This window comes from Melozone crissalis, unplaced genomic scaffold, assembly GCF_028551555.1.
Source record: "Melozone crissalis strain CALT ecotype California unplaced genomic scaffold, PUWL_Pcris_2 ptg000057l_1, whole genome shotgun sequence".
Taxonomy (NCBI): domain Eukaryota; kingdom Metazoa; phylum Chordata; class Aves; order Passeriformes; family Passerellidae; genus Melozone; species Melozone crissalis.
Genome location: NW_026535835.1, coordinates 5,968,250 through 5,982,200, shown reverse-complemented (window position 1 = coordinate 5,982,200; position 13,951 = coordinate 5,968,250). Strand labels below are relative to the sequence as shown.

At 49.4% G+C, this 13,951-nt stretch overlaps 1 protein-coding gene across 1 annotated transcript; it reads right to left on the bottom strand.

Moving 5' to 3' along the window:
• Nucleotides 1-16: 16 nt before the first annotated feature.
• On the bottom strand, nucleotides 17-8,589 carry PRKRIP1 (PRKR interacting protein 1). Its single transcript, XM_054287261.1, has 6 exons — nucleotides 8,458-8,589; nucleotides 7,077-7,155; nucleotides 5,548-5,648; nucleotides 4,718-4,803; nucleotides 2,981-3,048; nucleotides 17-760 (listed from the first exon to the last, which is right to left on the bottom strand). The coding sequence occupies exons 1-6, from the start codon at nucleotides 8,575-8,577 to the stop codon at nucleotides 642-644; spliced, it is 573 nt and encodes a 190-aa protein (XP_054143236.1). The 5' UTR covers nucleotides 8,578-8,589; the 3' UTR covers nucleotides 17-641.
• Nucleotides 8,590-13,951: the final 5,362 nt, after the last annotated feature.

Sequence of the window (13,951 nt, the reverse complement as noted above, 5' to 3'; positions counted from 1 at the left end):
ATAAAAGACAGAACAATCCAACACATCCCTTTTATTAATTTAGAAAACATGGAAGAAAAGCAATAGGGAAAGTTTTAGCATTAAAAAAGGGATCCAGATTAAAAATCTATAGAACTTGTCTAGCAACATAAACTGATTTCTTTGGGTTAGAGATGACCCCATACAAAACCCCAAATGCAGAACACTCACAGTGCAGGAGAGTCTGGCTACAGACCACTTTTCTACTTCAGGTTAAACTCTTCCCCTAGATTCATGTATCCCACTGCTACCAGCTTCAAGATAAGTAGAATACGTAGCCTTCACAGTAATATTTCCCTTAAATGGTAATAGTTATGTTTTAGCTTTCAGACAGAAAAAACACTCTGGGCCATTTCAGAAAGAACTCTAGGGTCATAGAGACTTATGGCTGACTCTTTAGAGCAAACTTAGAGCAGACTGCACAGCAGTTATACAAGCAATTAAGAAAAAAATCTCTTATTTGGCATTTCTCTATCATTTTCTCTCAGGCCTGTGACGTGAAGGCCATGCCCCGCTAAGCAGATGCAACGTACGCCAATGGGTTCTGCTTGGCTGAGATGAAAGATTTTCATGCTCCTGAATAAAAAGCAATGAACAGTGTTTCCAGCTGTCCCTGGAAGGCCTCATCCTCTTCCCATCACAAAACTTGGCTCTTCAGCATCATCTTCCTTCTCTTCCTCCTCCTTGCTATCCTCTTCTTCGTCATCCTCGCTGCTGCCTTGCTCTTGGGATTGCCCAGGTTCTACAAACACAAACAGGATGAATGGATGGATGAGCTGTTCCCACCTGGCTTCCTTGTCAAGCATTTCACAGCAAAACACTCTCAGGTGCTCAGCAAATGTGGATTAGGTCAGGCTAATTAGCACACAGGGTGACATATTCCCCTGTGTCTCCCTTGTTAAGCATCTCACAACTAAGCAGTTCCAGATACTCAGGGAACACAAATCAGGTTCTATTAATTCTACCAGGTGATGAGGAGCTCAGAATATCAAATTCTCCCTTGGGGAATTCCCTAATCTCCAGTACCAAGTCCATCATTAAACAGCTCCACCTCCTCTGGAACATTATTTCTGTCTAACAGAGACAGTCAAACACTGAGGTGATAGATTATCTCATTCCCAATCTCACCCCTGCAGGCTGGGATGAATTTGAAGGATCCCACACAGCACTGGGAAGCCACAGTGTATTCCTACAACCTATCCAAGTTCACAGAAACTCCACGAGGTGCCAAAAACTGTTACAGACTGTTTGCTATACTGTCAGTACAGGAACTCATGAAGATATGCCTAAGGTTAACAAGGGTCACAGAAAACTTGTGAAGTCTGTTAAAAAACCAGGACACATCTACTAGAAATTAAATAACCAATAACAAATATGAGGAATGGCATAAAGGCCATTTTTCTGCTCTCTCCTGTTCCTCAGGCCCAGTCACACTCTGTGTCCTGACCAGGATTCAGGATCAGTGGTCTGATGCCACCGCGTGGTGAAGTGCTGAACTTTGAGCGTTTACTGGGAGTTTGCTCATCAACAGCTGACCTCATTCAGTGCCAACCCTTATTCTTTATGTTTTTACTATAACAAAGATGAAACATGGCAATTCAGAGGTTTAATTTATTCGTTCAAAAAGGAAGACAAATGTTTGCCTGCTATATCCAACAAATACATTTTAATCAATTTGGAAAAACTCTCAGATTACAACCCATGGTACACAAAACTAAAAAAAGCTGTTCTCAGTTGACTAAAAATGGCTAAGAGGGCCTTCTCTCCCCCTTGATATTATTATTATTTTACATATAGAACTCTTTTACACAGACTGTAAAGAGTTAAACTGTTACAAAGACCAGGGAGTTTGGATTCTGTCTTTCAGGAACTTGTGCCAAACAAAACCACTCCTGCCCCACAATGGGTACAGGGCAATCCCACACCTCAGTGCCAGTCCCTGATCCAGCTCTCCTCTCTCCCAGCCACTCCCTAAGGGATGGGTATTCTGTTTGTTCACTCAAAATGAACAAATGTTGACTCATACTTAAATTCTCCTCCCAGTTACAATTCATAAACGAGTAGCTTAAAAAAATAAAATAAAATAACAAGACCAAAACAAAACACCCAAAAAAATTCACTCTGCTACATTCACTTGCTGTCACAAGTAAAATTAACCTAACAATTTGTCCTCCCATGTTTACATGGGAGGCTGGCAGTGGTTCAGCTGAAACAGATCCAATTCTGAAAAGCAAAGCACAAATAAGGTAGAACTGTCAGGCAAGCCACTGTTCCAGCAGAATTACCAGAAACTGCTGTAAATTTAACATTAACCATTTATGTGTTAATTCACATTGAAAGAGTAAGCCAAAATATACTCACTGAAAAGTAGCAACAAGTATGCAAAAGTTTGAGCAAACAGTTACACTGCTTGCTGAACATTAATGTTGCAGGAGAACAGAAGCAGTTAGGTTTTTTCACCTTTATTTCTATGAAATAAAATAGTCCTGTGGAACAGATAGTACCAAGGTGGCTCAATTTCTTACACACAAAATTATAACTTTGCTGCCCAAGTTCTGCCTTTTTTCCACCTGTTTTCCCATACACACTCAAAATGCACTTTAAAAAAGCACAGCCTTGAACAATCCTGCCTTTCTGAACCTCAGGTGAAGTTCTGAATCTGCAGTTCATCAGAATAGCTGGGGCAAAATATCCACAAACTCAGATTCCAGAGTTTGCTGTCCAAAATTCCCCCTAATAAATGGAAAATATTCACAAACAGCCAAGTTATTTGGAAGATTAAATCCCAACATAGATGGCTTTCAAAGAGGATTTTGAAACATCAGCTAAAATAACAAGCTTAAGGCTCAGGCTTTAATCCATGTATTGAGAATGCTTGGGATGGGGGGTGGAACAAAACCTTCTAAGCTTCAATGAGGGAAGAGAACCAAGTCCTTAGAAAAGTAAACTAAATTTCACTGACCTTTTTCCTGCTTCTTTTGTTCAAGTTTATTTTTCTTAGCTTGCAGTTTCTTCTCTTTTAACTTCTGGCTATAAAGCAAAGAGAAAAGACTCTCTGGCAAATCCAATGTTGTAAAGCTTCTGCACATTCATGCACTGATAAAGGACATATTACAGACATCCTGGAAAAGCTGATTTCAGAAGAGAAGTTCAATTTAAATTTGGCCTCAATTGAAAATTCAGCAAGAGCAAATTTAGCATATGATCAAGAGAAACTTTTCTATGCTGTTTTCAGATTAATGGATTTTTTTAAAGCCTTTCATGACTCCACTGCAACCAGAACTATGATACACAAGAATCTCCAAGAACACAGATGGAACAAGAATGAAACTGCCCCCACATTTTATCTACCTAGGCTAATAAACACAAAAAGAAAATGGTGTTAAAACCCAGACTGCAGAAACTGAACACTGGGGGGAAAAAACCACCAGTAATACATACTTCAATTGAAGAAAATCAAAATAGTGCAGTATGCTCTGAACTTCCTCTTTGGCTGTGCTTTCTCAGGATGTCAGGCCCTAGGAGTAGCACTGGGGGTAAGAGGGAATTTCAAATCATACAATTCAGCTCTCTTTGCCCAGTAAAGGCAACCTGGGAACTTAATGGCAGATACAGGCAGAGCATCCTGACATTCACATGCTCCTCTCTCAACAGCACAACTGAATTCTCTTTAAACAGAGAGCCAGGAACTGAACCTGTTGGGTCAGGACAGAGAAGGGTGCTGAGGGAAATTAGAGGGGCTCCTGCAGGGCAAAGTCACACCATTAGAGCATAGCAGGGGGACATGGAGGTGTTGGTGTTTAGGCAGCATCTGCTGTTGGAACAGTTGTTCTCCATCTCAGCCAGGGAAGAGGCAGCAGGCCAGATCTGACTTGCTGGCCATCTGTTGGACCACATTAAATTAAACTAAGATGGCAACAGTGTTTGCGTTGTGCACTTTAGTGTTAACATGGCAGTGAGCCACTTTGCACAGGCCTTTCCACAGCAACTCTCAGCCACAGCATGCAAAACAGCAAGGGAGAGGCTGCTCAGAGTCAGACCCTGGCAAAGAGCAGAAGCATGATTCCCTGCTTTTTCTGAAACCTATCCTGGACACAGAGAGCGGGATTTAAATTCTTGTGTCACTGCACTACAATGGTCAGTCTATTTCTTGAGAGCATCAATCTTGTAAGTGTTTCATTTTGTCTAAAGTTTAAGGGAAATATGGATTTAATATTTTTTTAGTATTTCCCCTTAACTTATTAGACTTCACCTGCCAGACATTTCAATGGGGTAGGCAGAAGCAGCCTACCCATGAAGCAGTACCCAGTTTTGCACTGAAACTGCTTGGTGCCAAATTATTCAGACACAAACTCAACTCAGATATAGACACAAACCTTTCCTGACACTGTTAAAACAAATATGCAGCAAGGCATGTTGCAGTCAAGACCACAGTGTCAGCAAAAGCAGCTCAACCAGTCCAAAGTTATCCTGCAAGCAATGGCACGGAAAAGAAACCACCCCAGCAAAGCCTGTCAGGTTTACAGCTACCTTTGGAAACCAAACATTGACATTGACAAATTTAATTTCCACAGCCAGACTTCCCAGCTGATAGATGCAGACACAGAATGACAGTGTTTATCCAGAGCATGCAGCTACAGATGAGGCACAGGGAGTGAGGGTTTCCATGTCAAGCCTCCTGGGAAAAATCTGCCCTTACCGCTTCCTTCTGCGTTTTGCTGTTTGCTCTTCTGCAATCATCTTATTCCTCTCCAGTTTCTTCTGGAATTCCTCATCTAGTCTTTGCTGTAATTGATCACATGTCATACTTTGGTCACAATCTAAATTAAAATACTTATTTTAAAAGTCATGTCCTTTTAGGGAGAAGTCTTTTAGCAAAATACAGAAGGGAGCTCTGCCAGATTTTGCCTGGCTTCTTTATACAAAGCCACGTTCCTAGGGATGGCTCCTGTACAGACAGCATTTTTAACCTGCAACCTGAGCCAAACATTGGAACCTTCTGAGGGAGGAATCCTCACCAGAGCAGATGAGGGAGGCTGGGCTTCTGCCCTAATTAACGTTTCAGTAAAAACAAATGAATAATTGGAGACACAAACATTAACATACGGACTCATCTCGGCCAAGAGAGAGTATATCAATAGTGTTTCCTAAAACAGGGGGCATTCTACTCCATCGGGACTTAAAAGAAACATCTGAACTCTATGCACAGGCACTCACTTTGTTTCTGTCTGTGCAAGGCAGTGTTATCAGGGATTTCTAGCTTTTAAAGCATTTTCAAGTCAGCCTGAGAACACGCACATTCCCATGAGGCCTTACAGCGTGCTAGGACCCCAGGGAACACAGGAGATGGAGCACGTCTGACACAAAGCACCAAATGTTTCAGTACCGACACAGACACCACGGATCACACACTCCTACAGACTCCTCTGACAAGGGAATTATTTGTACATGGCTTTCAAAGAAAACACACATTTGCAAAGAACAACAAACAGCTGGGGGGAGGGGGGAGTTACAAAGAGCTGTGCTGACCTTCTCAGCCATGGCATCCATGAAATCTTGCCTCTGGTACTCTCGCCGACGGAGGTGCCGGTACACGTGGAACTCCCCGCTGCCAGCCCCAGCACTGGAACCTGCAACAAGGAGAGCTCAGTCTGCAGGAAAGGAGGTAAATAAATGTTCACAAATCACTGCAGCTGTGTAAGAAATGGTGTCTAGTGCAATACAACACAGCTGGACACTGAGGGATGGGGCATAGGAATGGGCACTGTCAGATGAAAATTTACCAACAGCACACGGAGTGTGTCACCATTTAAAACTCAGCTCACCAGCAAAAGCAGAGTGAGCTGCAAACCCACACACATTTGGGTCACTGCAGGTCCTACAATCACCCCCCTGCAGAGCCCACCCTGCACATCAAGGCAAGCAAAGAACTGGAGATGAAATGCACTCCACAATCTCTTACAGGCAGAGATGAGCCACAATACCCTGCTGATGCTGCTTCCAACCAATTTTCAGCATTTCTCAAACATAAAATAAAGGTCAACAGAAAGGTGGTAAAAAGTGATCTTGTACTTTCCCATGCAAGACACATCCACTGACAGTTTTCAACTGTTTCTTCATAAATTAAACTCCTACAGCTCTCTCAGCCTGCATGTTGAAGCCTGGCAGGAGCTTTAAGCATCATGCTCCACTCTCTTCCCCTGCCTCCCTTTCTCCCCTGAGCCCTTTCTCAAGGGAAAGCACAGGAATAAAAACCTCAAAGAAAACACCCAATTAAAACCCAGCAGCTGGGACTGCAACAGGGGTGCTCTTGACACCAGCAGAGTCCCAGCATATCAGGTACTCCCAGAAAAACAGGACAAATCACTCAAGCACACAGCAAAGCTATTTGAAAAAGCCATGGGAGAATTACTATAAGCAGATTTTATTCAGAAGCATATAAAAACTTGAGTCCAAGATCAATTATTCTGAAATATGAACAGGTCAACCTCTAGAAAGGATGGAGGTCTCAAAGAAAGACAGAACTTCTACATGCAGGCAGTTTATACCACAGCAGCTCCATTTAATCCCTGCAGGCAGAAGTAAAGTGTACACAGAGCACTTGGGTCAGGTCCTGGCACAGCTGCCAGCTCCCTACCTGAGCACACACATTCACACCTGCTGCATGTGCCTGCTCCTCACAGCCTGAGATTCAGGCTCAAAGCATCAAAAGAAGGACTTCACACTGCCAATCTTCCTGAGCACTCTCAGATCCATGGAGAGGACAGATTTACTCATCATCATTTACTTGTCATCACCAGAGCAGCAGCTTATTGCACTGCAGGCAGCCCACGTGCTGCAGTGCCACAGGCTTTGTTCTCTCTGCATTCTGACAGCCAGCAAAAAAGTGGAATCAGAGAACCAAATAAAACTTGAAAAATCAACTCTCAAAGCACATTTCACATCTCTTTTCTCCAGCAAAATGAGCAGCAGAAAACCACCTCTGTCTTTCCCTGCTAAACATTTTTCTAAGTTAACTGTGGCTAACACCGGAGTTATCTGAAGAACAGAATCTTTACCCATGACATCTCTAACGAATTCCGGGGGAGGTCGAGGTGCCCATTCATTCAGTTTTTCAGGAATTGGTACAGTCTTTTCCTGCAAGAACAAACCAAGCAGCCATCAGTATCTTCCAGGAGCAAAGTCTGCAATTTTAACACTTTGTTGAAAGGCGGGATACGTCTGACAACAGCCTCTTCCACCAACTGACAGATCTCAGAAGGAGCACAGCTGCAGCAATTTCTTCATGCACAGGGATCAGGAGCAGGCAGAAGAGGAGAATCAGAAGGGATCCTCTCTGTCCCTCACATTCAGGCCTGCAGGTCAACAAACCCCAGGAGGATTAGGAGTGTCTGTGCCTCTTTTCAGCACGGGAGCTAGAAGGAAGCATGTCAGCACCTCCAAGCACTCACAGGAACTGAGTATAATTCACTACCAGCAGTCTGGGAAATGATGAAAGGTGTCGGAGCTAGAGGACAGGGAGAGCAGGGGAGGGAGAACACATGGTGCAAGGTCAGAGGAAGAACGTGCTGCGGGGAAGTCTCAGCCTGCTCCAGCACACACAGAGCGGGGGGTGAGAGCCTGCTCCTGGCAAAAAGCTCCTCAGGAAAGGATCAAAACACCCAGTTAGAGGACCAGGGTCATGCTCCCGCACATTAAAAGTGGTGGACAAAAGAAAGAGCAGCGAGCAGAGCACCGAGGGGCCCCTGTGTTCCCAGAGAAGCGTGTTTCTCCTCACAGCATCCCAGAAAAGACAGGTCCTTCTCCCCTCACAGCAATACAGAGTGTGGGCGGGTCAGCCCTGCTCCCCTTGGGGACCCGGCAAGGAGCAGGGGGCGTGTGTCGATCCCGTCATGGAACCGGGAAGGAAAAGGGGGGGTTGGCTGGTCCTTCTCTTCTCACAGACCCCCGGGAGGGGGTGGCGGTTCCTCTTCCCTCACGGACACGGAGAGGAGAGGGGGGAGGCTGGTCCCACTCTCCTCACGGACCCCGGAGGAAGGGAAAGGGGGTGTGAGTCCCTCTTCTCTCACAGAGCCAGAGCTAGGGGTTCTCGGTGTCCCTCTCCTCTCACAGACACCGAGAGGGTCTCAGTGTCCCTCTCACCTCACAGACACCGAGGGCGGAGGGCTCGGCGTCCCTCTGCCCTCACAGACCCAGGGGGTGGTTGGGGTGGGGGTCTCGGTGTCCCTCTACCCCTCACATACACCGAGAGGGTCTCAGTGTCCCTCTCACCTCACAGACACTGGGGGTGGGGGGCTCAGTGTCCCTCTGCCTTCACAAACCCAAGGGGTGGCTGGGGTGGGGGTCTCGGTGTCCCTCTCCCCTCACGGACCCCGCGGGGATCTCGGTGTCCCTTTCCTCTCCCGCCGCCCCGGACCGTGGCCCGGCGGGTGCCCTCACCGGGTTCCTCATGAGGCGCTCGAGGCGGAGGCGCTGCTCTTCGGCCGCGCTCCTGGGGATGACGAGCGGCTGCGGCTCCTTGCGGGGCCGGGGCGGCCGCGGGGCCGAGGGCGCCGCCATGTTCCGGCCCTGGCCGCGCCCCGCCCCCCGTGACGTCACGGCGCGCGACGCGGGCGGCCCCGTCATGGCGGGTGCGGTGAGGGCCGGGCAGTGGTGGGGGTTCTGTGAGGGACCCCCGTGTGAGGGAGCCACGGAGTCCCGTCCGTGAGGGGACAGGGACACCGAGGAAACACTTCTGGGGTCATCGAACCCAACTTCTGCCCTGTCACCATCCTGTCAATCAGAGCACTGAGTGCTGCATGTCGTTTCTTGAACACCTCCACGGACAATGAGTTCACCACCTCACTAGGAAGCCCGTGCCAATATCTGATACCCCTTTCTGTGAATAAAGTCCCCCTCCTAATGTCCGTACCCTGCAGCCTGGACGGAGGCTGAAGGCAGAGTCACCAAGCTGTATAGTTGGAAGGGCCCTTTGTAGATTTCCCAGCCAAACCCCCTGGCAAGGCAGGGCCACCCCGAGCGGGTGACACAAGAACGTGTCCAGGTGGGTTTGGAATGTCTCCAGACAGGGACACTCCACCGCCTTCCTGGGCAGCTTGTCCCAGCACTCTGCCACCCTCAATGGGATTCTTTGAAGGCACAGAGTCACAGAACAATGGTTCAGGTTGGAAAGGACCATTGGGGTCACCCTGTCTACCCCCCTAATCCAGCACAATCCCCTGAGTGTGGCACTCAGAGCTGTGTCCAGAGGGCTTTGGGGGACATCCACACCCTGTCTATGCAGCCTGTGCCAGTGCTTGGTCACCCACACAGTGAAGAAGTTCTGCCTCATAGAATCACAGGATGCTTTGGGTTAGGAGGGATCTTAAAGACCTTCCTATTCCAACCCCCTGATGTGGGCAGGGATGCCACCCACTAGACCAGGCTGCTCAGAATTCTCTCCTACCTGGCCTTGGGCATTTCCAGGGATGCAGCAGTCAAAGATTTTCTGAGCTATCTGTGCCAGAGCGACACCACCTTCACAGCAAAGGATTTAGTCCTAATGTCTCATCTAAACCCACCCTTTCAGTTTGAAGCAGGTCCCCCATTTGTCACTATAAATTTGTGTTCAAAGTCCTTCTGCATCTTGCTGTCCATTTGGGTACTGAAAGGCCACAATTAGATCACCCTGAAGCCTTCTCCATTCCAGGCTGAGCAATCCCAGCTCTCTCAACCTTTCCTTGTAGGAGAGGTGCTCCACCCCTGAAATCATCTGGTTTGTCTTCTCTGGGCTCAATCCAACACTCCCCTGTCTCATTTTTGGGTGGAACTGCCTTTGCTCCATCCTCTCACGCCATGGCCCATCACCACTGAGGAGGGCCTGGCTCCAGCCTTCTCTCAGACACTCAAAAACTCACACACAGCTTGTTCCCTGTGTCCCAGCTGTGGCCGTGCATCCTGCCAAGCTGTGTGTGCTGAGCTCTGCTGTCCCCTGTCCCCTCACACACATCCTCAGGGCTGCAGGCTGTCCCCAGCAGGCCGCATTAGCGAGGCAGCTCCGGCATCTGCCGCGCTCCATCCAGGGTGAAAATTCAGTGTGTGTTTTCCACTGGCGCCCTCAGCCCTGCCAAATCCCTTCCCCGTGAGGGTGTAAGCGATACAGCACTTCCTGGTGCCCCCGTGGCAGGCTGCCTGCGCCATCTGTTCGTGTCACTTTGGTCATTAACCAGCGTGGCCCGTGGTCTTTGTGTGCTGACAGTGATGAACGGCAGCGCTGCTCCCCACAGCACCGTGTGGGCAGGTAGCGGGGGGGAGATGCTGTGCTGTTTGTGAGAGGAATAGAGGATTTGTCTTTACAAACAAGCTGTGGGTCTGCTGGTAGATAAAACTAGCTCTGGGAGATAAAAGGAACAATGGGAAGGATTCCATTCCAAAAAGATGTTTGCTTTTACAAATAAACTTTAGGTTTGCTGATAAATGAAATTAGACATTGAAAGATGGAAGAAACAATGGGGAAGAAAAAGCCCTAAATTCCATAAGAATTAAAAATTAAAAGGGAGGGTTATACATTAGAGGGAAATCTTTGGGAAATCTTTGGTATCAGGTGTTTTGGGAAGTCTGAACCTCTCAAGTACCTCACCCAATGGGGAAAGAGAGAAGGGAAATGTGGCCAGGAAATTGGGATAAAAAGGAGGCTGTGTCCTCCAAAAATTTGAGAGATCCCAGGGGAATGCCCCATGGCCTCTCCCTTTATTTGAATAAAGTAAAAGGACTCCTCTGTCTCCTTTCTGGACATAAACCTCTGGTGTTTATGGATTAATTTTCCTAACATTTGCATCCGTATTCACACCTGGGGTTTGCAGGAACAGCGCTTGGATGAGCTGAGGGCTGCTACACCCAAATCCACGCTTGCCTGACGGAGCTGGAGGGAGCCATGGTGGGGAAGAGGAGCCGGAGCTGGCTGCAGCACAGGCCTCCACTGCAAGCCAAATTTCATTCCAAGTCGCTGTGGCCCTACAGAAATGGCATGGCATGTGCTGGGGCTGTGTGTGCGTCACAGAATGAGCCAGTAAAGGTCAGCTGCAATGGAAGAGGGGCACAAGCCTTTGTGCAGTTTATGGAGATAAGCCAGAGCCGGGAAGTTGGGCTCTGGGTTTCAGACAGCTTCGTGCTGTGCATGTGGAGAGGGTGACAGAAAGGGGAACAGAGAGGTTGGGAATGGCTCCTTCTGAGATTTATAGTTCATTTGTATGGCCTGAATTTATTAAGCCTCCATTCTCTTCCCCTTTCTGTGGAGAAAATCGGAGCTGATCCTCAGGTTCAGCCCTGTGTTTACAAAAGACTTTTCAACCTCCGCTGAGGTTGCTATGGAAATCACACTAGTTTGTGTCTCGTGTTTTTCTTACCAACCTGATTTGTAAAAGAATGGTGTGAATTTAGTGCTGGCTGAGTTCCCAGCTGGCCGCTGGTCCTGGAAGGCATCCTTGCAGTCTCAGCCCTGGCTGGAGCAATGCAAACAGCTTCCTCCCCGCTGTCTGCCAGCTCCCCAGCCCCTGTGCCTGCGGCTCTCCCAACCTTGGGTTGTCTTCAGCACACCAGGGCAGAAACCATCCATGCCGGGCTGCACTCAGCCCTGCCAGGGAGACACTGGCTCTGGCTGCAGAGACCATACCAGGTCCCCTGTCCCCTCTGTCACCACATTCTGTTTTACAAAGCAGAATTGCTGCAAACCGATTGAGTTTCCTTTTGCTGAGTCCTAAGCACATCTAATCCCTAATGTTTCACCCTGTCTCTTCCTCACAGCCACTCCTGCAAACACCCATCTTCCCACAGCAGGGCTGTGAATGATGAGCTGCCAGCACTTGGCCCTCCCGTGCCAGTCCCCATGGGAGGAAGGCAGAATGGCAGCCTGAGGACTGCAGGGAGCAGCTGGACTCACTTGCCCAGAACGTGGCTTGTTCCAGCCACAGCTCACAGCCCCAGGAAACAAACAGACACCTGCCTGTCATCAGGCAGAGCCCCTGCAAACTGCGGGGCAACAGACCTGGGAACATCTCACTCTCAAACTACAGGGTGTTGGTGCAGACTCGATGTATTCTGCATTATTTACTTTTAAAAAATCTGGGGAGGGGGGCAAGACAGTTTCTTAAGTCATGCAAAAATAGAAAGTATTTCATCAAAATACAAAGCCCACAAAATCAGAGTGCTGGGCTGGGATCTGGGCAGGACTGGGCTTACTGGGGTCAGTGGATTTGCATTAGAACAGGGCAGTGTTTTCATAGGTCAGTGCGAACAAAACTCAGCTCCCTGCTCTTCATCAAAGAAGCTCATTTGTGTTTCTGAGGAGTTCTCTTAGCAAAGGGATCCTTCTGGAAGCACTGCAGTCCTTTGCTGAGACAGAACCTGCACGTCAGGCAGGAGCAGCCGTGGAGCTCCAACACCCACGTGAAACGTGGGCAGCTGCTCTGCTGAAATCCCTTTGCATTTTTGTCCTGTTCATGGTGTGTGCCAGGGCACAGCTCAGCACCAGCATCCCTGCAGCCCCTTCCAGCATTCCTGCAGCCCAGCCCAGCATCCCTGCAGCCCATTCCAGCATCCCTGCAGCCATTCCAGCATCCCTTCAGCCCAGCCCAGCATCCCTGCTCCCTGCAGCCATTCCAGCATCCCTTCAGCCCAGCCCAGCATCCCTGCTCCCTGCAGCCCATTGCAGCACCCCTGCAGCCCAATCCAGCATCCCTGCAGCCATTGCAGCATCCCTGAAGCTCAGCACCTTCATCCCTGCAGCCAGTCCAGCATCCCTGCAGCCCATTCCAGCATCCCTGCAGCCCAATCCAGCACCCCTGCAGCCCAATCCAGCATCCCTGCAGCCCATTGCAGCATCCCTGCAGCCATTGCAGCATCCCTGAAGCTCAGCACCTTCATCCCTGCAGCCAGTCCAGCATCCCTGCAGCCCATTCCAGCATCCCTGCAGCCCAATCCAGCACCCCTGCAGCCCATTGCAGCATCCCTGCAGCCCATTGCAGCATCCCTGCAGCCCAGCCCAGCATCCCTGCAGCCATTGCAGCATCCCTGCAGCCCATTGCAGCATCCCTGCAGCCATTGCAGCATCCCTGCAGCCCAGCCCAGCATCCCTGCAGCCATTCCAGCATCCCTGCAGCCCAGCCCAGCATCCCTGCAGCCATTGCAGCATCCCTGCAGTCCAATCCAGCATCCCTGCAGCCCAGCCCAGCATCCCTGCAGCCCCTTCCATCATCCCTGCAGCCATTCCAGCGTCCCTGCAGCCATTCCAGCGTCCCTGCAGCCCACTGCAGCATCCCTGCAGCCATTGCAGCATCCCTGCAGCCCAGCCCAGCATCCCTGCAGCCCCTTCCATCATCCCTGCAGCCATTCCAGCGTCCCTGCAGCCCACTGCAGCATCCCTGCATCCCAGCCCAGCATCCCTGCAGCCATTCCAGCATCCCTGCAGCCCATTGCAGCATCCCTGCAGCCATTCCAGCATCCCTGCAGCCCAGTCCAGCCCCCCTGCAGCCCAGTCCTTCTCCAGCCCTGGGCAGAGGGCACTGCTGGCACAGAATCCAGCCCACACGCTGCTGAGGCTGCTTTCCCCTTGTTTCACCATCAAATCTCTGCATTCCATGCTGTTTTGTCCTGCCCCTGCCCTTCCAGCCACCCTGTGAAAGGAAAGGGATGTTTTCCAGCCAGACCGATGCTGTAATTAGTCAATTTGCTAATAAGCTGAGGTGTGAATGGCTTTGTGTGAGGCAGGAGGAGCAGCTGTCCCCAGGCACAGCCCTCGGTGTCACCTCCCCAGCTGCCCAGCTCCTGATGGATGAGCTCTCCGGGAGCCGTGAAAAGGCTCTGGTGACTTTTGGGGAGGGAATGTTTTTGTGAATGGATCACGACACAAGCATGGCCTGATTACCGAGCTGAGCAGCTCCCTCCACCCCCCCAAAAG

Coding starts and splice junctions, on each gene's coding strand:
- PRKRIP1 (XM_054287261.1), bottom strand. CDS start 8,577: ATGGCGGCGCCCTCGGCCCCGCGGCCGCCCCGGCCCCGCAAGGAGCCG. Junction 7,156..8,457: donor AGCGCCTCATGAGGAACCCG/GTGAGGGCACCC, acceptor TTGTTCTTGCAG/GAAAAGACTGTACCAATTCC. Junction 761..2,980: donor ACAAAAGAAGCAGGAAAAAG/GTCAGTGAAATT, acceptor TTGTGTTTGTAG/AACCTGGGCAATCCCAAGAG.